The 20,173-nt window shown below is 41.6% G+C and overlaps 1 protein-coding gene across 3 annotated transcripts in view; it reads right to left on the bottom strand.

The window, feature by feature from the left end:
- Nucleotides 1-8,202: 8,202 nt before the first annotated feature.
- Nucleotides 8,203-20,173, bottom strand: part of pard3ba (par-3 family cell polarity regulator beta a) — a 274,053-nt gene continuing 262,082 nt past the window's right edge. For all 3 annotated transcript variants that reach the window (XM_017714021.2, XM_037543525.1, XM_037543526.1), the window contains one exon: nt 8,203-11,711. In XM_017714021.2, the coding sequence (XP_017569510.1) occupies nt 11,354-11,711 (358 nt within the window). In that variant the 3' untranslated portion in view covers nt 8,203-11,353. The remainder of the gene's footprint in view (nt 11,712-20,173) is intronic.

The raw sequence follows: 20,173 nt of genomic DNA, 5'->3' as shown, positions 1-20,173 counted from the left end.
CATACTATAGAAATGCTATATCTAGGTCCATTTACTGTAGAAGATTTCAACAAAACCTACAAAACATTTGAATGGGGTGTCCAAGCTTTTGCCTCCCTGATTCTATGTGCCACAGTATGGGGGGAATACAGGCCACTATTTCCCATTCACTTTGACTTTAATTGGAAAGTAACACTGAAAACAAACACTACTTGGTAGGTTTCAAAAGAACGCAAGGTGTCCCCAAACTTTGGACAGTCAGTGTAAGCTTAGAAGCACGAACACAAACCCAGAATGATTAATGTTTCATGATTAGGATAAAATACATGAGCAAACTGCTGTCCTGAAATTCTGTTGATGTAGTTGGAGATATCCAAGTTTGGCCAGAGTGGAGCTTAGGAGATGTTTTGGGAGACTCCAGGAATTGTTGAACTTGGTAGCTGGAATGTTTTCTGAACTCTGAGTCCAGCTTTCTTTGACAGAATGATTGCACAAATGAGGCCTGAAGTATCCTCGCGTTGTGGCGCCAGCTGGAGAGCGGAGTGGGCGTAAAATGCAAAATCAAACCGGCGGAATTGGTCAAGATCTAGATCCGTCTGAGCGGAAATTGGAGCAGCAAGCATGACCCTGGAGTTTATTTACGCCTTGGCAGCCTCAATTAGCCACTAATTGCTTGTCTTAACGAGGGGGAGAAATTTCTCAGCCCTTAATGAAGCCCCTCTTCGCCTGCTGGAGCTGACGTGGGGGTGGGTGCACGAGCGTTTTTGCACGAGAGTTCGGAAGCCATCCTCGTGCACCTGGTTTGGAATCCTCTGTCTGGAAGCTTTCAGCAGATTGGTCTGTTGGTTTCTGCAGTAACCGTACACCGGGCAACGGAGAATTCCGGAATGCGAAAACACGGAGAGGCAACAGGCTCCAGCGGAGTGATTTATGAAGGTTTGTGGAAGGCCTGTCCGAGGAGAATGATTTAATCTAATGCATATGTATGACCGAAGCATGGTTAGCTTTGTTCTCATAAATAACTCATAATTGCTGGTAATGATATGATGTCTACACAAATATGTACACATTTATGAGGAATGTCTTAAAACGCTCATCCTGTCACGCGTTCAAGTCACGTCGAGTACGCTGGCTGGGTACTGGATTGTCATGTAAAACAAACACAACATCTTATTTCAAAAGCTCCTGTAAACACTTGGATTCTCTTGGAAAAATCTTGGATTCCTCAAAACACCTCTTTGTCTTATTGACAGCTTTAGACACATTTTGCGGAATTCCACCCATATTTTTCATAAATATTGGAGATGTAAACAGTGATTGGATGTGAAAGGCTCCAGTCTGTTCACAGTTTATGATAGGAAGCAGATGTCTGAAGAGGACGGTTTCTCTAAAGATTTTCTCTCAGAAAGCTGAAGATGAAATAGTTATGAAATAGTCGGAGACACTGTTTTATGATAGTTCTAAGAAAGTTTTGACCTAAAATGTATTTTTAATACATTATTATTTCAAGTTTAACATTATTTAACCATCAACATTACATATAAAACACATACCTATGAATTGGATAGTAAATAAAATGGCTATATTGTGCTGTAGACACGGCGACCCCTGGTTCCTATCACCACTACAATGAGTCACTGACTTTGAAAAATCGGTTTCCCTTTAAAAAGTTTCACATCTTCCTGATGTTTAACTTGAGTTTTACACTAATCTTAACCTCAACCCAAAAACCTAATCCTAACCCCCACCTGGCTCTAATCCTAATCTTAACCTCAACCCGAAAACCTAATCCTAACCCCCACCTGGCTCTAATCCTAATCTTTACCTCAACCCAAAAACCTAATCCTAACCCCCACCTGGCTCTAATCCTAATCTTAACCTCAACCCAAAAACCTAATCCTAACCCCCACCTGGTTCTAATCCTAATCTTAACCTCAACCCAAAAACCTAATCCTAACCCTCACCTGGCCCTAATCCTGACCTTAACCTTAAACTCAAACCTCACCTGGCCCTAATCCTAACCCTAACCTAACCTCAACCCAAAACCTAATCCTAACCCCCACCTGGCCCTAATCCTAACCCTAACCTAACCTAACCTCAACCCAAAACCTAATCCTAACCCCCACCTGGCCCTAATCCTAACAGTAACCTTCACCTCAACCCACAAACCTAATCCTAACCCCCACCTGGCCCTAATCCTAACAGTAACCTTCACCTCAACCCACAAACCTAATCCTAACCCCCACCTGGCCCTAATCTTAACCCTAACCTTAACGCTAACCTTTACCTTGGCCCTAATCCCAACACTGATTTAACCTCAAGCCAAAACCTGATCCTAATCCTGACCCTCATATGTTTTTGACATGTCACTGAAAGTCTGTTGAGTATTTGCTTCATCTAAAAGGACCACTCAAAATAAAGTGTCACCAAAAATGGTCTTGACCTACAAGTACAGCAAGAGCTTGAACACACGTGCACATCCTCCACAGGGAACAACTAAATACGGCATTTTTCTGCAAACTTTAGTGCACAATTTCTATGTATTTTTAAACTTTTGCACTGACCACATTTTTCCCCCTAATATGTTATAAATGTACTGTTCGTTTATTTGCTTGTGTTATATTATGTTGGAACAAATTAGTGTTTCCTGCCCATATGGGTTGCTTTACATGTGGCTTCAGCCTTTTTCCACAGTGCTATACATGCGCAGGATTTATGGGGCAAAAAAGAAAAAACTGTACATTACGGTTTTACACTATGCTAATGTTTTCTAATATTCCTTAGCGTGTCTCATGGGCTCATGGTCGAGTTATTTTTCAAGCCTAACATGAAATACCCATGAAATATATCACCTGTGGTGTGTCATAGCCATCCAACTGGTAGCGATTTGGTCCTGCGGTCTCGTGTGACCACTCATTCATCCCGTCATCAATCTTGTTCATAACTTTTGGAGTATGAGTCATGATCCGTGCCACACGCCGTTTCCTGCCACAGCTCAATTCTAAACACCAATTTGGAATGTCGGGAGGCAAAGAAAACATTCAGCAAAGTGTCGTTTAGTTTAAATTGCCCAGTCTTTTCAAATCTTGCACTGAATCAAATTCCCTGTATGAGTTTTCCCATCACATTCCACCAAGCCATCAGGAACAATAAAGCAATCATTTGGAGAGACATCATATGTAGGCACAAATGTAGTCAAGTAGACATGTTTGCCTCTTAATTTCCGCACTGGAAACGTGAGGCTAATGTTACTAACAAGCAATGGAAGCTTGTCGCCGACCTCTTGGCCTCAAACTGTGTCAAGTTGCAAAGGGAAAGGAAAATGCGGCGCAACTTTCCACTTATCCCAGATGTAGTCGACCTGCTAAGACGTGTCTAGAGTCCACATTTCACTTCCTCACTTTAGAGCTGGAGCTACCAGGGTAACATTGCTAACACACACTAGAACTCAGTAGTCACCCAAATAGCCCAAATTGTTTCTGTAAGAATGCATCGCCAAAAATTCCCTCAACCTGCATCCAAGTCTTCACCACTACAGGCAGCCATTTCAGACTACACCAGGGATGGAAAGCAGGACCGGTCTTGGATCAGATTCATTCATATTGTCACGATTACGGATTCCAGGTCAGCAAGTTCAAGTTCTAATGGTGGTTTTCATGCTGGAAGTTGGCTGCTACTACTGTTTTGGCTATAAAACATCCTCTTGTCCATTTGTGAAAATAACAGGATGTCATACAGTGTCAGACCAAACATGTGTTGGTTATGGCATCTGAGGTAAGGAAAAACTTAAATAGCTAAATTTTCAAAGTTCACACCAAACTCTGGCTTTAAACAGAATCATGAATGTCTACAAAAACCAAGCCTTACCACCTAAAGTAAAACCTCACTCCCTCTTCCTGCTAAGGGCACATAAGCCTCAGCCTTAGTTATGCATCTCTTGGCTTGGTGCCCCGGGTCTTAGAGCAAAGCTAATAGGAACGTTCCTTTTATCACGATGGAGGAACCTGATACGGGGGTTGATATGTGGGCCACGAACAGCCCTCCCTCCCTCCTCTGCCAACCCAAACACCTGGCATCACCCTGGAACTGGCACGGCTCTCCGCTCCCCACGTTCCGGTCGGCTCAATAAGGTCATTCGGTGTGAACGCATGTGTTTGAGTATGAGGCGATCCGTCTGGCAGCCCTAAATAAAGAACAATGCCTCTCGAATGTATGCTAATCCACACTGTTGTGTGAAGTCTTGCATTGACTTATCATTGCAAATAAAAAGCCGTCTACAAACTCGAGATGGACAAATGACCACAGCGGTGGTAAACACGAGAAGTATTACGTTTTCAATGGAGGAGGCTTAGCTCACACGGACACATGTGCTCACTGTATTCACACATGGGAAGTGCTGAAAGGGAGATGGATACGTTACTAAAGTCGAGATCAGGGCCATCATTCACAAAGTGTCTCAAAATAGCAGTGCTGATCTGGGATCAGCTTTCTTGCACTCTTTAGAAGCCTCGGCCACCGTGAGGCGAAAAGTGAAGCTGATCCAGAAACAGAACTGCCGCTCTGAGGTATGTCATCCATGAGCAACTAGACTCTCCTAAAATGTTTAAAAGGGCCACAAAGGGTTCTGCGGAGCAGTTTCATAGAAGAATGGTTCTCAAAACATGACTGAAAAAGATTTGTGTTTGTGAAGAAAGGGTCTTCACCAATTCAAAGGTTCTTTCTTGAGCCTTTGTACTTCTCTTTCAACTTTCAAAGGTTCTTCACATTCGCAAATGGTTCTCTGAAGAACTTTCCACTCTCACTCACTCAACAGCAGAATGGAAATCAACTTGATTTTTGATTTGTACAGGGAGATTAACTCAAAAGAGGGCCCGGATTTTCTGCTTTAAGTTTTGTTAAGATGAAGCAATCTGAACCAAAAATACACTACATACCTCAAGCGCTGCTCAGTGAGTGAAGGGGTACAGGGGGTATGCACCCAGAAGCTGCAAACGGAGGTTAAACATCATACGGCTGTCCAACTCTCGATCTCCTGATTATAGGACCAACACTTAGAAGGTTGCACCACATGATTCCAGACTTGACAACATTTTTGACAAAATGAATTGGAATTTAACACCAATAAACTGGACTATGGCTTGGGTCTCAAAAACACTCAAGATCCTCCACAAATCCAAAGCAGAAGAACCTTGGAAATGCAGTTTTAGAAACTATCACACAAGATCATTGTTGTACGACTCTCATAATACTCCACTGACTCATTGCTACAATGAAAGGGTGGAAACTGCGTATTTGACTTTCTAAAGGCTCCTATTCGCTCTCAAATTTCTATCATGACTTGCGATGAGCTTCATGACTGCCAACCCCTACGTTGTAATCCTGTTTTACACTCATACTGAACTTCCCCACCATGTTCTCATACAGTATCAAACATCCTGTATATGTCCAACATAATCAGTAGTTCAGACAGACTTAACATCACTTTAATATCATTGTCTTATCTCATGGATCTTTCCTTTGCATTATCTGAGTGTCTCTGTTTAATCTCCATGTAAACTTGTATACTTGTATCCCAAGTGCCCTTGTGTGGCTCAGAAGTGTTTCCCCTTTTGGCTCTTGGTTTGTTGCTCATGCTCTTAAAGAGAATTTCTGAAAGTTACATTTCCTCCAAGTAGTTTTTCACATGCTCTTAGCAAGTTTTTCCCCTTTGGGTCTCAATGTTGCTTCCTTATAGTTTGTCTCAGTTTGGTTGACACAGATTTCTGCACATGCTACTTTGGAACAATGTTGGTCGAACACACAGTGCATGGGAAAATAAAAGAAGGAAGCAAATCTGACCACTTGGGCAACATGACCTGGTGCAGTTCCAGTAGATGATTCAGAAAGAGACTGTAGAAGCTGAAGAAACCAGAAACCATTTCCTACAAAAACAAGGGGCAAAAGTTATGTTTGAGTCTCAACTTTGAGACTCCAGCCAAACAGCTTAACATCAGTCACGACGTCTGAGGATAAGTGATGTTTCTGAAGCGCGTTTATATTATTACTAGGTATGTCTTGCTTTTCCGGAATGTAGTACAAGCAAAAGTACTATTTACCCATGAAGATGTTTGTTTGCTCCCAAACAGGTGTGTGTTTAGTACTTGGATGACATGATCATGCTTGAAACTTGCTCAAGTCTCCCTGCTGTGGGTGAAGGGTAGGTCAGCGCGTCCTGCAAAAAAAAAAAAAAAAAAAAAAGAAGAAGAAGAAGAAAAATTCCATCCAGAACATTCCAGGGTTGACTGATAATGTCTTGATGAGCTAGGGAGCCCTCAGATAGGAGTCTGTTACCTCATAATGGGGGCGTAATGAAATGAGCAAATCCACTCAACGGGCTCAGATACCAGGCCTGGTACATGAAAAGAGGGGGGAGATAATTGAAATAAACGAGAGGTTATGGTGAAGGACAAGGAGACGGAGGCCTCAAAAGTGCTTGAGTGGCCGTTTCGTTTTCATCAAGAGTGCTTGGCTGCACAAGATCCATTCAAATTCTTCTTACAGGCTTCAAAGGTGCTTCGTCCTCTTACATCACTGGGAGACCATTTAGGTGGCGGACCACTCAGCCATCCATGAAGTGCCCTGACTGGCAGACAAATCTGAGATATGAAAGTAAGTCTGAAGATACCACTGTGCTTCATAAAAGACAATGCAGTCTCAGTATTTAATCACAATCTTGCAAAACCTTTCCCAAACCTTCTTCAGTGTAAACCTTGGACAAGCATTTCTTTCTGCAGATCTTTCCTTAAAGGTGTATCCCTGCTAGGTACCTTGTGTAGATGTCTTGAAACGCCTCTTCTTACATTAGATTGAGTAGTTTCTCCATCAGGATTGACTGAAATAAGCAAAGGAATTCTGCCAAAAGTGCAGATTCTAAAGTTTTAACTCGCGGTATGTTTACGTTCCTAAGTAGACGATGAGATATTTTAGCCCAGTTTGAATTTGATGATTTTTTTTTGCTGTAAAGACAATCCTTTATATTTACTTCTTAACATTAAAACACACAGAAAGGTGTCACATGTGCGGATGCAGACTGCAACTCAAATATATAGTATGTAATTGTCATTATTATGTAATCACCTAATAATAATTACGTAATGACAACAAACGGAGAGGAAAAGAACAGTAATAACTCTAGACGGCTTCCCCTCAACCCTGCTTCCAACCCCATCCTCTTTAATTAAGCACCTAATTTTCCAACCCAACAGGAACATGAACCTTTTGAGCCTAATTTTCTAATCAGTCCAATTTCCCAAATACTCCAATTAGTCCTTAATTAGTTGAATCTTCAAATCTTAATTATAATATGATTCAGCAATCATCGGCAACGTCAATTATCAGTTTTGGCAGATAAGTGTTTGGTAGAGGTATAAGTTATTGCAAGAGAGCCAATTAAGAAAATGTGGAACATTGTTATTAAACGAGAACAAAGTCCTGAATCACTTTTGTGGTTTGGGTTTTCTATTTCAGTGCAATTGCATAATTAGGAAATGAATGACAGTTAGAATTACAGCCGACTAGACCAGTGTTACGTTATTTACTTGTTTTATGTTACAACTGATTTAATACATTGAGAACTTCTGATATCGCTACTCATTCAATTTACATTCCACACTACATTATTTCATATCCAGCCAAAACAACCATTAAGTACAAGTTATTGAACAGAAACATCAACAACTAAATATGAAATTTTTCAGTATTAAATGTGACTTTTTACCCTTTTTAACAGCTTTCCTTCTTTTCAAGAGACCCGCTTTCAGGTGTCCAAAGCAATCAGAGACACTGTTCCAGACTTTTTACAATCCAAATAATCCCAAACACATTCCGTGTTGATTTCTGGACTCTGAAGTGGTCAATCCATTGTTCTGAGAACACCAGCAGCTTCTTTGTTTGATTTCTATCCTCCATCAACCCTTCAGAATCCTAGTCCTGAGTCGTCTTCTCCCAGTGGAAGGCTGGCTGTGGATGTTTTTAGATCAGAGGCAGGAGTGGAGCTTGATTTTCTCTCTCAAAGATGAAAGCTCTAAGTGCTGCTTATCTGATGGGAGACAGTTTTGGTGGTCTACCAGCACTCGCACTGTTAGGGGTCCCATTTGGTCTGCATCTCTACACTGAAATATAACCTGATCTGCTTAGTAGAGGTCGCTGATAATAGGAACCAGTATTTCATTCATCGGAAGCTCATTTTTTAATTTCATCTTCACTTTTATTGAAAAACATGCTACAAAATAAAAATGTCATAAAGAGATCAATCGACTGGCTCATCTTAGATACGTACAAGATTGACAAACTGGTTTTTCCAAAGACAGAATATAAACTTACTAAAGTAGCACGTAAGCTAGTCTTTTATTCTCATAGATAAAATACACATTTCGTATAATTTGTTCTCTTGCCTTCAAAAAATAAATCATGGAAATAAATAAGGAAAGCCGCTATAGTACCTTTGATTTGGCTCTAAATTACTTTGCATAAGTTTTACACCTTATAAAAAGCTTGATTTGTGGATTGTAGCATGGTAGAGAAGCATAATCAAGCTAAGTGGCGGGTTTCAGAAACTCAGTCTTTATATTTTATCATTTAAAGAATAAAGAATGGCGGCATTTATGGGTTAAAATTTCACAAAAATGTACAAAATTCCCCTCCAAGAATCCCCACATTAATAACCAACATTACTGACATCATCATATACCTGAACAAGTTTGGCTATGGTTGACTGACCTAACACCCCAGTGTGTGCACAAATAGATTAACATAAAAAAAGAAAAACAAAGTTCCTCATTGCTTCAGAGGTTTCAGGTGCACCGTTCTCACAGTGGAGCTCTCTTCATTAAAACTCCGCAAAGTGACAACATTAGCAGACTCCTATTAGCAAGACCCGAAACGCAACACGACTAGCTGTTAATCACCACCGCACGCTCATTTCCTCATTACCAACTAATCACAACATAATCTGTCCTCGGAACAACAATAAGGCACCTATTCATTCAGGAGATGCTGCAGAGAGCGAGTCGTCTTTCAAGACGTTGCTGTGAGAAGACGGAGACTATCTGTTATCAGATAACACGCACTGGCAAACCACAGCCTGAAGCCATGAGGAAAACAACACAGATAATGACCGTCGAAAACCACAGATGAAACGTAATCTACAGTAGAACCCGTCTCAGACGGCGGTGATGAGCTAGATACATGCGACCGTACACACATACAGAATACAAACAGATCAGCATACGGTGATTTAAGTTACTGACTGTGGAATGTACAACATAAGAGGACCTGCCCTGCTGGGCCAGCAGATAATGAGGGTTTGATGTTTAACATGGAAAAAAAATACAAACATCATTTACAAAGAATTCCAACCTTTTTGTTCCATATAGGATTTTGGCATTTCTTTCACATCCGTTAAACAAGCAAATATTTCCTGCGACAAAAATTATCCTTCAAAATCGAGAAAGAGGCAGATCAGCCAGAAACTTCGCTAGCCTTGTTGTTTCTTGTTGACGCCAGATGTAAGTCGGGGAACAACTTGATAAACTTTGTGTGTTGGATTACAAAGGTCACTAAAGAAGATATGTCCCCTCTATAACCCTTCCGACCAACTTCCAGGAACAATCCCAAAGCATCCGAAGCACACACGAGCAGCAAAACACAGTCGTTAGCTCACGAAACCTTTTCTCATGCAACTCGGTTTTCATCTGGGCCATGCTAACTTACATTACGTCCAAGGGACAGGCTTGTTGTCTGCCGGACAATGTTGACGAGTGCGACCATCAAGTCTGAGCTCCTCCTTTACGAGCCAATGGATAGATTCACCAAGTTACTTCCCACCCTAACAAGTCTACATTCCCACCCTACTTAGCACAATTTTTCTCATGATTGTAAGACATCAAGTCTGGCCTTGAGAAACTTTTGTTTAGTAGCATAAAAAGCACCAAGATCTACAGGGGTACTTCAGGAGCAGGGTTAGTGACCTGGGCTCTACATATAGGTTTGATATGATATGACCTTCTCATCCAGACATCCATTCTAATTCGTGAATTCAGCTACTTTAAGGTGCCCCCATTGGGCGTTCACTTGCAGACGAACAGCTTGTATAATCTCCATAGAAATGCAATGCAGATAAAATGGCACACTCAGGAGGAGATGGGCATGAGGCCACCAAGCCCAGTGCCAATGCCGGTCATTACTTTAAAACAGTTCTGAGATTTTAGTCACCTACTCATGAATTTAGCACCAAGGTCGAGGAGGTAAGTGGAAGTGTACAGTTCTTCCATTTTTTTCCCCAAAATTTTCCATTGCTTGACAAATGAATGTTAAAATGGAATGTAACTACATTTCTGAGCTAAGTCATTTGCTATATAATATTCTACACTGTTTTTATTTCATTTGTCTGGGATCTAATAATGACTTTAATTACCACTATTGGGGAGTTTAACTGGTGATATCCAGTCCATTTTTTTAAACAATTTGGGAGATGATGGACCAGTCCAGATCAGCTTTGGACAGAATTCCGTTGGTCCTAAAGCAGATTCAAACTTGATGATGGAGTGCAGACAAAACCATTGAGCTCTTGTTGGGTTGTGATATAAAGTCAAGTCAAGTCATATCAGACTTGGACAAAAAGTTCCCAAAAAAAGATCTAGCATAAAGGCCCCCAGCATAGGACTGTGGAGTGGTGGAACTGTGTTCTCTGGAGTGCTTTAGCTCCATCCAATACCTTGGGATGACCTCACTAATGCTCAATCAATTCCTCACAGCGATGCTCCAACATCTATTGTAAAGCCTTCCCTGAAGAGTAGATGCTGTTACTGCAGCAAAAGATGAACAACATTGGATGAGAAGGTGTCTGCAAACCTATGGCCTTACAGTGTATGTTCCTTCAGAATGTTCCTTCAAAATCTGTCAATGGCTTCAAAAAACTCAAGAGGCAGATAAGCCACTAATGTCATTAGAGTTACTTTAGCATTATGCCGTTTCCAACACTCGTCCTGAAGTGCACCTTGTCCTGCACATTTTCTTGACTTCCCTGCTAGCACACCTGATCCAACCAATCAGGACCTAGTTTCCCAAAATCATCTTAACTGGTAGAGCCTGTTCAGTGTGATCTACCACTTAAGAATAATTGTTGTGCTATGATGCTTTTGGGGAAATCCAGGCTGCTCACTAACAAGCCCCTCCTGAGTTGATGCGGTTGTGCTAGAGCAGAAAAACAGTAAATGTGCAGAGCAAGCATGCGCCAAGACCAGGGTTCGGGACCACCTAAGCAAACAGACATGTTCCTTCAAAATCTCCTAAACATGAAAAACAAACATTAGCCATTAACACCAGTAGCCTTATTCTACACAGCTCCTATCACAGGTTTTTTCTGTCGAGGGTCCGGGTACTGTCCATCTCCATAAGCACCATACTGGTCTTGGTTGGCAGTACGGTAGCCTCCCTTAGCCACAGTTTCGTAGCTGGGGGCTGCCCGCTTGCCCGGAGTGGGAGACGGGGGGACGTCCTGCCTGAGCGGCCCCCTCTGCACGGGGGGAGGTGATGGGTAATACCCGCCCTGGCCTTCAGGCCGAGGCATGGGAAGCCGAGGCGAAGCTGGCTGGTTGCCGTAGGGATCCCTGGCCAGGCTGGGATTTGGGTAACGTCCTGCTTCCTTCTGGCCAGCCCAAGCCTGTGAGGGATAGTCATCTGTGGGGTTTCGTCTGGAGGACAAAGAAAAGAAAATTCACCAACTCGGAATTATTTCCAGCAGCGCATTCATTACAAAACCTTTTTAATAAGCAGCTACGACACATTATTAGTATACAAATAGTGACCTTTTATATCTGATGAACAGGTATTATGCTGAGGAACTGTAAGGCACCCGACAGGTCACCACTGCCAGTTTAGTATAACTGCTTATTAATAATTTTAGGTGCTTATGACCTAAATAATAAGCATTAAAATGAGGGTAGTCTTATTCTAAAGCTTTTCATATATAACAGTTTGCCTTAACAACACTCTGTATGCCATGAAAGGCTTTTAAACTACCTTTCAAAACTCATAAAACAGTGTCTCAGACATCAGGCAGCAAAACCATGACCATTTCAAGTGATTACTTTCTGTGAGGGAGCTTTAAAAGGCAATAAATTCTTCAGATGTCTGGTTCCTATCACCACCACAGTAAACAGTTCTGACTTGTTAGATTCTCTAGAATGGTAGTTCTTCACTTCAAGCCACTCTGAATGGCCTTGTTTGCATTTTCACTATTGAATAATGCAGATTTAGTGGCGATATGAGAAAATAAGGCTTCACCTTCACTATCAGAGCACATACTAACTAAATCTTCTGCTGCTATTGCTAGTTATTATATGTACTGTATACAGCACTGCAGGGTATATGCCAAAGGTGTTTACTGGTTAAGATCGGTGCTGTTTGTGCTCTTTCAATAGCTCGACTGTGTGTGGTGTGTGCGAGTGTGTTCTATCCATCAGCAGCACAGCCAGCGTGTCTGGCAGCACTGACCACCCAAGCACTGCAGCAGAAATATTACAGCCTTGAGTGTGACCCTGAGCCAGAGAGAGAGAGAGAGAGAGAGAGAGAGAGAGAGAGAGATGACAATAGATGCTATGCTCGCATATGCATCCCGTATGATTTTGTGGCTGTGAAAAAAGACAAAAAGACGGGACCGCCATGGCCTTTAGGACCCCTCAACTAATGGATATTAATATTCTGGTCGTTTTCTTGAATATCTTCGCAGTTGCCCATGTTTTCCAATACAACTCAACTGATTACAATTTTGAGAAATACAGTTCTGGTAAAAAGTCCAAGACCACCCTTCATTTAGTTCATTTGAGGTCAAACTGGCCATTAAAGTATTCTTCAGGGTCAAGAACAATAAAAGAGAAAACACACATTGACCGGCCACTTCCTGAAGTCCACCTTCTAGTTTCTACGCTCGCTGTCCATTTTACCAGCTCCACTGACCATATAGGACCACTTTGTAGTTCGACAAATACACACTGTAGTCCACCTGTTCCCAATTTCACCCTGTTCTTCAGTGGTCAGGACCCTCGCAGTTCCACCACAGAGCAGGTACTATTTGGGTGGTGGATCCCTCTCAGCACTGCAGTAACACTGGTGTGGTGGTGGTGTGTTAGCATGTGTTGTGCTGGTTTGAGTGGATCAGACACAGCAGTGCTTTTAAACACCTCGGTGTCACTGCTGGAGTGAGAACCAAAAACATCCAGCCAACAGCGTCCTGTGACCACTGATGAAGGACTAGAGGATGACCAACACAAACCGTGCAGCAGCAGATGAGCCGTCGTCTCTGACTTTACATCTACAAGGTGGACCGACAAGGTAGGAGTGTCTAATAGAGTGGACAGTGAGTGGACACAGTGTTTCTCTACTTGTACTGAACTACTATCTTGACTGGAAGTCCAATAAATTGTGGTCTCTGACTTTTGCACAGTCTGTTTACCCAACATTGGAAGATGTAGGGGGACAAACTTTAATAATTCGCAGTCTGGACTGCTTTTCAAACCAGCTACAACCCAGACTGGCCAACTGAAAGGTCATTTACATATATACACGTCTCTTAAATGGTGATTGTTTTTAATACATGAGCTCATTCAAATGTCAGAAGTGGACCTCAGGGGAAAAAATAAACAGGAGAAAAACACAGGAGAGGAGGCCCGAGATTGGCACCTCTGAAACTGACACTACGTGGCACATTCCAGCCTAAGCCTTCTGCACTTCTCAGCATACGCCGCCCATCTTAGAGCCCGCTCTGGTATCTGTAGTTCTTCTTTCTTCTGGCTTCATATTAAAATGAGTCGGCAGGGATAATATTGGACTACAAGTCCCAGCAGGCAGCAGTGAAGGAGTCAGCCGTGGTTCTTGTGGTTATGGTATAAAGTCTGGAGTGAGGGAAAGTCTATAGGCCGAGTGGTAGCAGCTGAGGATTATGGCAGGCTTACACACACACACACACACACACACACACACACACACACACACACACACCACAGTGTGTCTCTGGGGGACAGATGCTCACACACACTCCACAGCAGGTCTGGTATCCTCATAGTAAAGCCATGAACTCTTGACCTGCTGTAATCTCCCAGCTCTGGGTTATAAAGTGTGTGTGTATGTGTGTGTGTGTGTGTGTGTTGTGTGTCTCTCTGTATGGGGTTGTGTGTGTGTTTTAATGAAAATGCATGTCTTTTTTCACTTTTTGTGTATTGTGTGTCTGTATGAGCATCTGTGCCTGTGTGTGTGTCTGAGTGTTTGCGCGTGTGCACATGTGAATGTGTGTGTTTGTGATTAGGTGTTTGTCTGTGTGCGTGTGTTTGTATATTTGTGTCTGTGTGTGTTTGTTGTGGATGTGCGTGTATGAGAGCATTGTGGGAGAGCGTGTGTGCTTGGGCTTATGTGTTTGTGTATGTTTGTGTGTGTATGTTTGTGTGTGTATGCATGTGGGTGGTGTAGATTTTGTGTTTTCATGTTTTTTGTGTTTTTTCTAGATCTAGATCACTAGATCTTCTCTGAAGGCCCACACCACGTGCAGAAAGTCTGAGAATAAAGCTTGACTAGAACTGTGATTCAACCCACATGGACAAGTACAACTGCAGTAATGCAGTGTCATGCAATCAGTCTCCCATCAACACACCAGCCCTTGTGTCTAGCCGTGTGTGTGTGTGTGTGTGTGTGTGTGTGTGTGTGTGTGTGTGTGTGTGTGTGTGTGTGTGTGCGTGTGTTGGAGGCTGAAATATTTTCCATCTTACGTCCTCGCACCTGCCCAAGAAGTTGGGAAGGAAATTCTCCGCTCGGTTCCTTATTTGACCCTGACTCCTTAAGCTTCCTTCAGTATCGCCCACATGCACAATGCCAAACAGCTGGTAGTTAGGGAGGATGGGGGGATTAGGCAGGAGCTCTCGTTGAAATGGGAATAACACAATGACTAAGTGTGTGATCACAGTGGCTTCCCGTAAACTCTCCTCACCACTTACTCAGTCTGCTTTCTCCCTGATTCAAAACAACATCCATACTTGCTTCGAAATGCTCTATAAGTGCTTGGAAGCAGCACTAACTTATAATATAAACAGGATCTAGGATTAGGATGTGCATTTAACTCGTTTTTATAGTATCTGTAAGAGTTCATGAACTGATATATGTGAATCAGCAGGAAAGGAAAAACAAGGCCTTTGGCTGCAGGTTCACCTTCTTAGGTGGCAGCACTGGTGTTGCACAAAACGCAGCAGAGGAACATGTTTTATTACTCAAAAACGGCTCCAGCTGGTTTTCGTGTTGGATGAGGAACAGAAGCCGACTCTTCAGATGAGCTAATAGAGCCAACATGTGGTACGTTGGACGACAATGACATTGACTTTTCACCTCAGTGGAGGATGAGCCAACATGTTAGTCAGAGAAGTATATTTTTATTACTGTTTCTGGACCAAGCTAGCGTCATATGAAGGTTAGACTAGCTCCATTTTCTGCACCCTCTTAGCCACAATCAATGTGCCAGGAAACGACAGTGAACCGTCTGATGCCAGATATCGTAAAAGTTATAGCGATACACTAATTTGCAATGTTTCTCTCTAGATGGGCGGTTAGTACAACATTGTCCCCCCCTGAAAGGAGTGGGAGGGTGGTGTTGGGTTTCTGGATGTCACTTAAGAATATGGGGGGCTTCATCATGCAAAACATTTATTAATGTAGCAGTTGCAAATCTAATAAATTAGTATATGACCTAGTGGTGGAAGTTATCTGACTTCTCTCCAGTTTATTTACTGTTTGGCTCCACATGCAGTACGTTCTAAAGGTTTGATTACGGTTTAATATGCACGGTGCCATGAAACTGTACAATAACCTCAATGAGACAAAATCAGTGAAAGCACTCCAATCCCTTTTAAAAATAAATGTGCAGGAGAAACGTAAGAAAATATTTTTCATAGCAATTTTGGACCATTTCTGTTGGTTCATTCATCATGAAATTCTAACACAAACGAAATGTTATCTAGGGTTTTCAAATTATGCCAAAAAAGTAAAAGAAATGCATATTGCTGTGATTGGAACACAACCTTCTATCTCTAAAATGGTAACTTTACAGGAGAAGCCAAAAATCCTCTTTATTTTTAATGTAAGTCAATGGAACCAGACTTTTTTCGAAGTAATTTTGGGCCATTTGTCTTGGCCGGCTCATCATGAAATGTACATATAATGTAAAGGGCAACAGACATTTTCAAATTATGTCAAAAACTTAAAAAACGACAACTGGAGCTGTGGCCTGTTTCCTCCTCAACAGGAGGATTATTAGTCAGTCACATTCTGACTGGACACAATGTGCCTTATGGTTTAATAGAAACTGACCACACGCTACGCAATGGTCCCTTCATTTAACTAGGAAATCAATGGAAAATGGCCACATATTGCTAGCCCCTAAAAATGCTTGGTATAGACGATCTTATCAAGCTTCCACAGCGCACACTGACGCATTGCTACAGGCGCTGAGGCTCCTCAGAAAGAGAACATCACCAAAAACCAATGGAACATTCTGGAAAAAACACACCTGTGGTCAAACCAGATCTCCATAAACAAACTCTGCTGGCTGTCCAGCTCGTTGACTTAACTGTAAAACATTTCTGAAATTACTACCTGCTCCCAAACTTTTGGCTTGTAATGTACTTGACATTTAACTGCTCTCCCCAAACCCTCCTTACTCACGGTCTCATCAAAATTCTGTTCAACAGAGTCTTTTTTACTGCTGTTTGTTTGTCCATCATTCATAGCGACCACAAAAACAGCTGCCTCTGAGGAAGCGTGACGCATGCAGAAAGCAAAGCGGTGGGGTTTCATTTCCAAACGCTGATTTCATTACTGCCTCTCTGTTTTCAAGGCAAACGACGTTAATGCCCGAAACGACGGCTCGGAAGCGAAACGGCGGCCGCAAACGGAACACAGTAAAAAGACACTGACATGTAATGAAAGACGAAAAAGAGAGAGAAAAGAAAAGACAGCGGTTTTTGAAGTGAACGAGTGATGCAAACCGCACGAAGCCCTTGCCATCCTGACAACTGTCAAATCTGAGATTAAGCTGAACTTTCTGCTGCCGTGACGTCTTTTGAAATCCAATTTGCCTTGCTGAGCTCGTGTCCTGTTAAAAGGTTTAAAAATGGACATTTCTCTGGAAGTTGGACCTTTCGGTTTTGGACATAATGTAATGGCGACATGCAGTGAAACTATTTCCATTACCGTTACAACTGCAGCATGAACTTTCATACTGTTTGGGAAACAGCTTGATCATCATCGGAAAGTCAATTCTGCCACTTCTATATTATGCTAACATGCTTGGAGGTTCAACTGGGATTGCAGAGATGAAGGTGGGAATGAAATTGTTCAGTGAATGTAGTACTAAAGGGAGTTTACAGAGAAGATCTGATATGAAGGATCGTATATGAAACACAGCACAGAACCATGAGCTTCCGTTTCATGCTTAGATGTTTCTTTTAGATTGACGAAGTTTGTGTTGTATATGGTTCTATACTCTATATTGTTCTTTGACTGATAGCAGTTTGTCATTAGTTTTTCAGAGGTCTAATTATTCACACTGTGGAACTACTTTAAAGTGGAAAATGAAAACTTGAAAGATCTTTACTGTCAGTGTCAGAGCTTCATGTAATTCATCAAAATATGAGCATGTAGAATGTAAAAAATAGTCTTTTTTGGTGAAGTGTGTACAAAATAAGCCAAATTTTTCACTTGCAAGTCTCAAAAAAACACAACTATCGCGCAAATGTTCTGTTTTACCGGCTGTGTTATGCTGCTTCTGGTTTTGGAGAACATGTGTATGATATTTCTCAGTGTTTCTGATATTTCTCTATGAAGCTCTCAGTGAAGATCTAATAAAAGTAAAAACTTTTAGCATATATGAAACCGTGCCCAGAACCATGAGTTCGAAACAGGTGAAGTGGTTCTTCAGATTTATGGAGAATATGATGGTTCTTTATATAGAATGTTTGAAAATGGTTCTGTATTGCATGAAAAAGGGTTCTTTTACTGTTACCAGCTTAACACCGTAACAATAGCAGAACCCTGTTTACATATACAACACATTTTCCATCAACCTGAAGAACCACTTAAGCATGAGATGGTTCTGTAAATAAATATATCCATCGCTTTTACTAAAGAACCCTTGAAGAACCATCTTTTTTAGGTGAGTAGAAGAACTAGAGATAAGTACAGGTCTATTGAGGTGCTTTAAAACCTAGAAGAAGTAGAGACAACTTGATCTGAATCATATTAAATATAGAAATATGTTCTTATTCATACAAGCAATTGAAACACTGCAGAACTAAAGTACTGCTCCCAAAATACAGCACCTGTATGAAAGGATACAAGTGGAAAACCTAAGAATAACACTCTGAATAACACTTTACTCTCAAGTGTGTTAGCATGAGGTATGGTGGACTTCACCCTGGACAATGAACTGGAGACCTTTGGCCCTCACTTGAAGGTCAAAAGGCACAGTGGATATAATTTACTCTCAATGCAAAAGGCACCGAAACTTTAAGGACACTCATATTCGCTGAAGGGAAACCAGGCTCATCTGTAGTAAAATGAAGAAAATGCCCCTCTGGATTTGGATATTCAGTCCTGACCAGACTTTAATACATTTTTATTAGAGTCCGGTCTTCTTGCCCCCGATCAGATCAGAGTGCTATACTGTAAAGGAGGTATTGGTTGATCCGATCTGGTCCTGACCGATTTGGCCTACCAGTCACTTCTCTCAGACTCTGAATAAACTCATTCTTTTCTCTGTTTTTTTTTTTTTCAATACTGAAATACCTACTTCAAATTATTGCTCAAGCACATGCAAAGTAGCTGTCCCTCAGATTTGAATGAGCTGTTTCTGCTAAAGGTCTTTTAAACTAGAAACGGCATAAAACAGCCAGTAGAGCAGAACATTTGCACAAAAGTTTCGGTTTGTGTGACTTATTTTACACGTTTCCGATGGCTTGCTGCTTATAATAAGTGCCAAAAATACTGTTTTTTTTACATTTTACATTTTACATGCCCACATTTTGACATATTACATGAAGTGACACTGATGCAGATATTTCCAGTTTCCATTTTCCACTTACAAATGTTTCCACACTGTAAATATTCAGACCCAAATCAAATCAAATCATATCAAATGTAGTTTTATAGCACTTTTTACAACCGATGTCACAAAGCAGCTTCACAGAATTCCAGTAAAGACAAACTCTAAGCCTCTGAAAAAGTGAGGATGAAAGCTTCCATGAAAGTGGTATAAGAAAGTAAACAGAGTGTAGAAAAAGAAGCAAAGGGCTGGAGGTGGATCAGGCTTTAGCCCATACGTGATCCTGGCTCCACAGGATTGTCCAAGACATCCCTCATTTTTAGTTGTTGCCCAAGACGGTGGCTAGAATCGTGCTAGAATTTGTGGACCTGGTTGTATTAGAGTTAAATGTACTCCAGTGACCACCCTTTTGTCAGTAGTCGATGCCTCAAATGTGTTGAGTGTTGATCCAACCAGTTTTTGCCTGGAGGCTTTAACACATATCCGAACTCTATCCTACTTACTGCGCTACAGCGCTCAGTAAGCAGACTAGCATTACTGATCTGCCATGCAAAGGCTGACTTAGCCAGTTAATCCAATCATATGTAAGCTTAAGGCTAAGGCTGATTAGCAGAGGACTCTTGTTGGGTCTGGCTGGAATAGGAACTGTTCGTTCTAATTTAACTCTGTTTAGTCTGTAGGACAACTGAGAAACTTGGTTTACAGGGAAATGGCTAAATGTTTGCTCTTCAAAGCTGAAGAGTTCTCTAATTTAGACCTTCGACAACAGGCTTCGTTGCTCTGAGTGATGGAAGAGTGATACAAACATCGAATCTATTATGAGGCTAAGACCAAAACTGGTCTCAAATCAGTGCAAAAGAGAAACTCTCAATAGCACCAACTCAAGAATGTTTTAGCATAATTGCATGATTTCCTTTCACACATCATAATTATGCTGGATTCCACAACAGTATCTGAAAATTATAAGCATTCAGGCTGTAATGGAAATGGTTTTGGTGTGTGCTACCATCATGTTACGCACAAGTAAAACATCGAAAACCTTTAATGCTCTCCAGGGCCATTTATGTTTAGGTTTGA

This window comes from Pygocentrus nattereri, chromosome 12, assembly GCF_015220715.1.
Source record: "Pygocentrus nattereri isolate fPygNat1 chromosome 12, fPygNat1.pri, whole genome shotgun sequence".
Taxonomy (NCBI): domain Eukaryota; kingdom Metazoa; phylum Chordata; class Actinopteri; order Characiformes; family Serrasalmidae; genus Pygocentrus; species Pygocentrus nattereri.
Note: the sequence above shows the minus strand (reverse complement) of the source record. Positions and strands in the feature narration are given on the sequence as shown.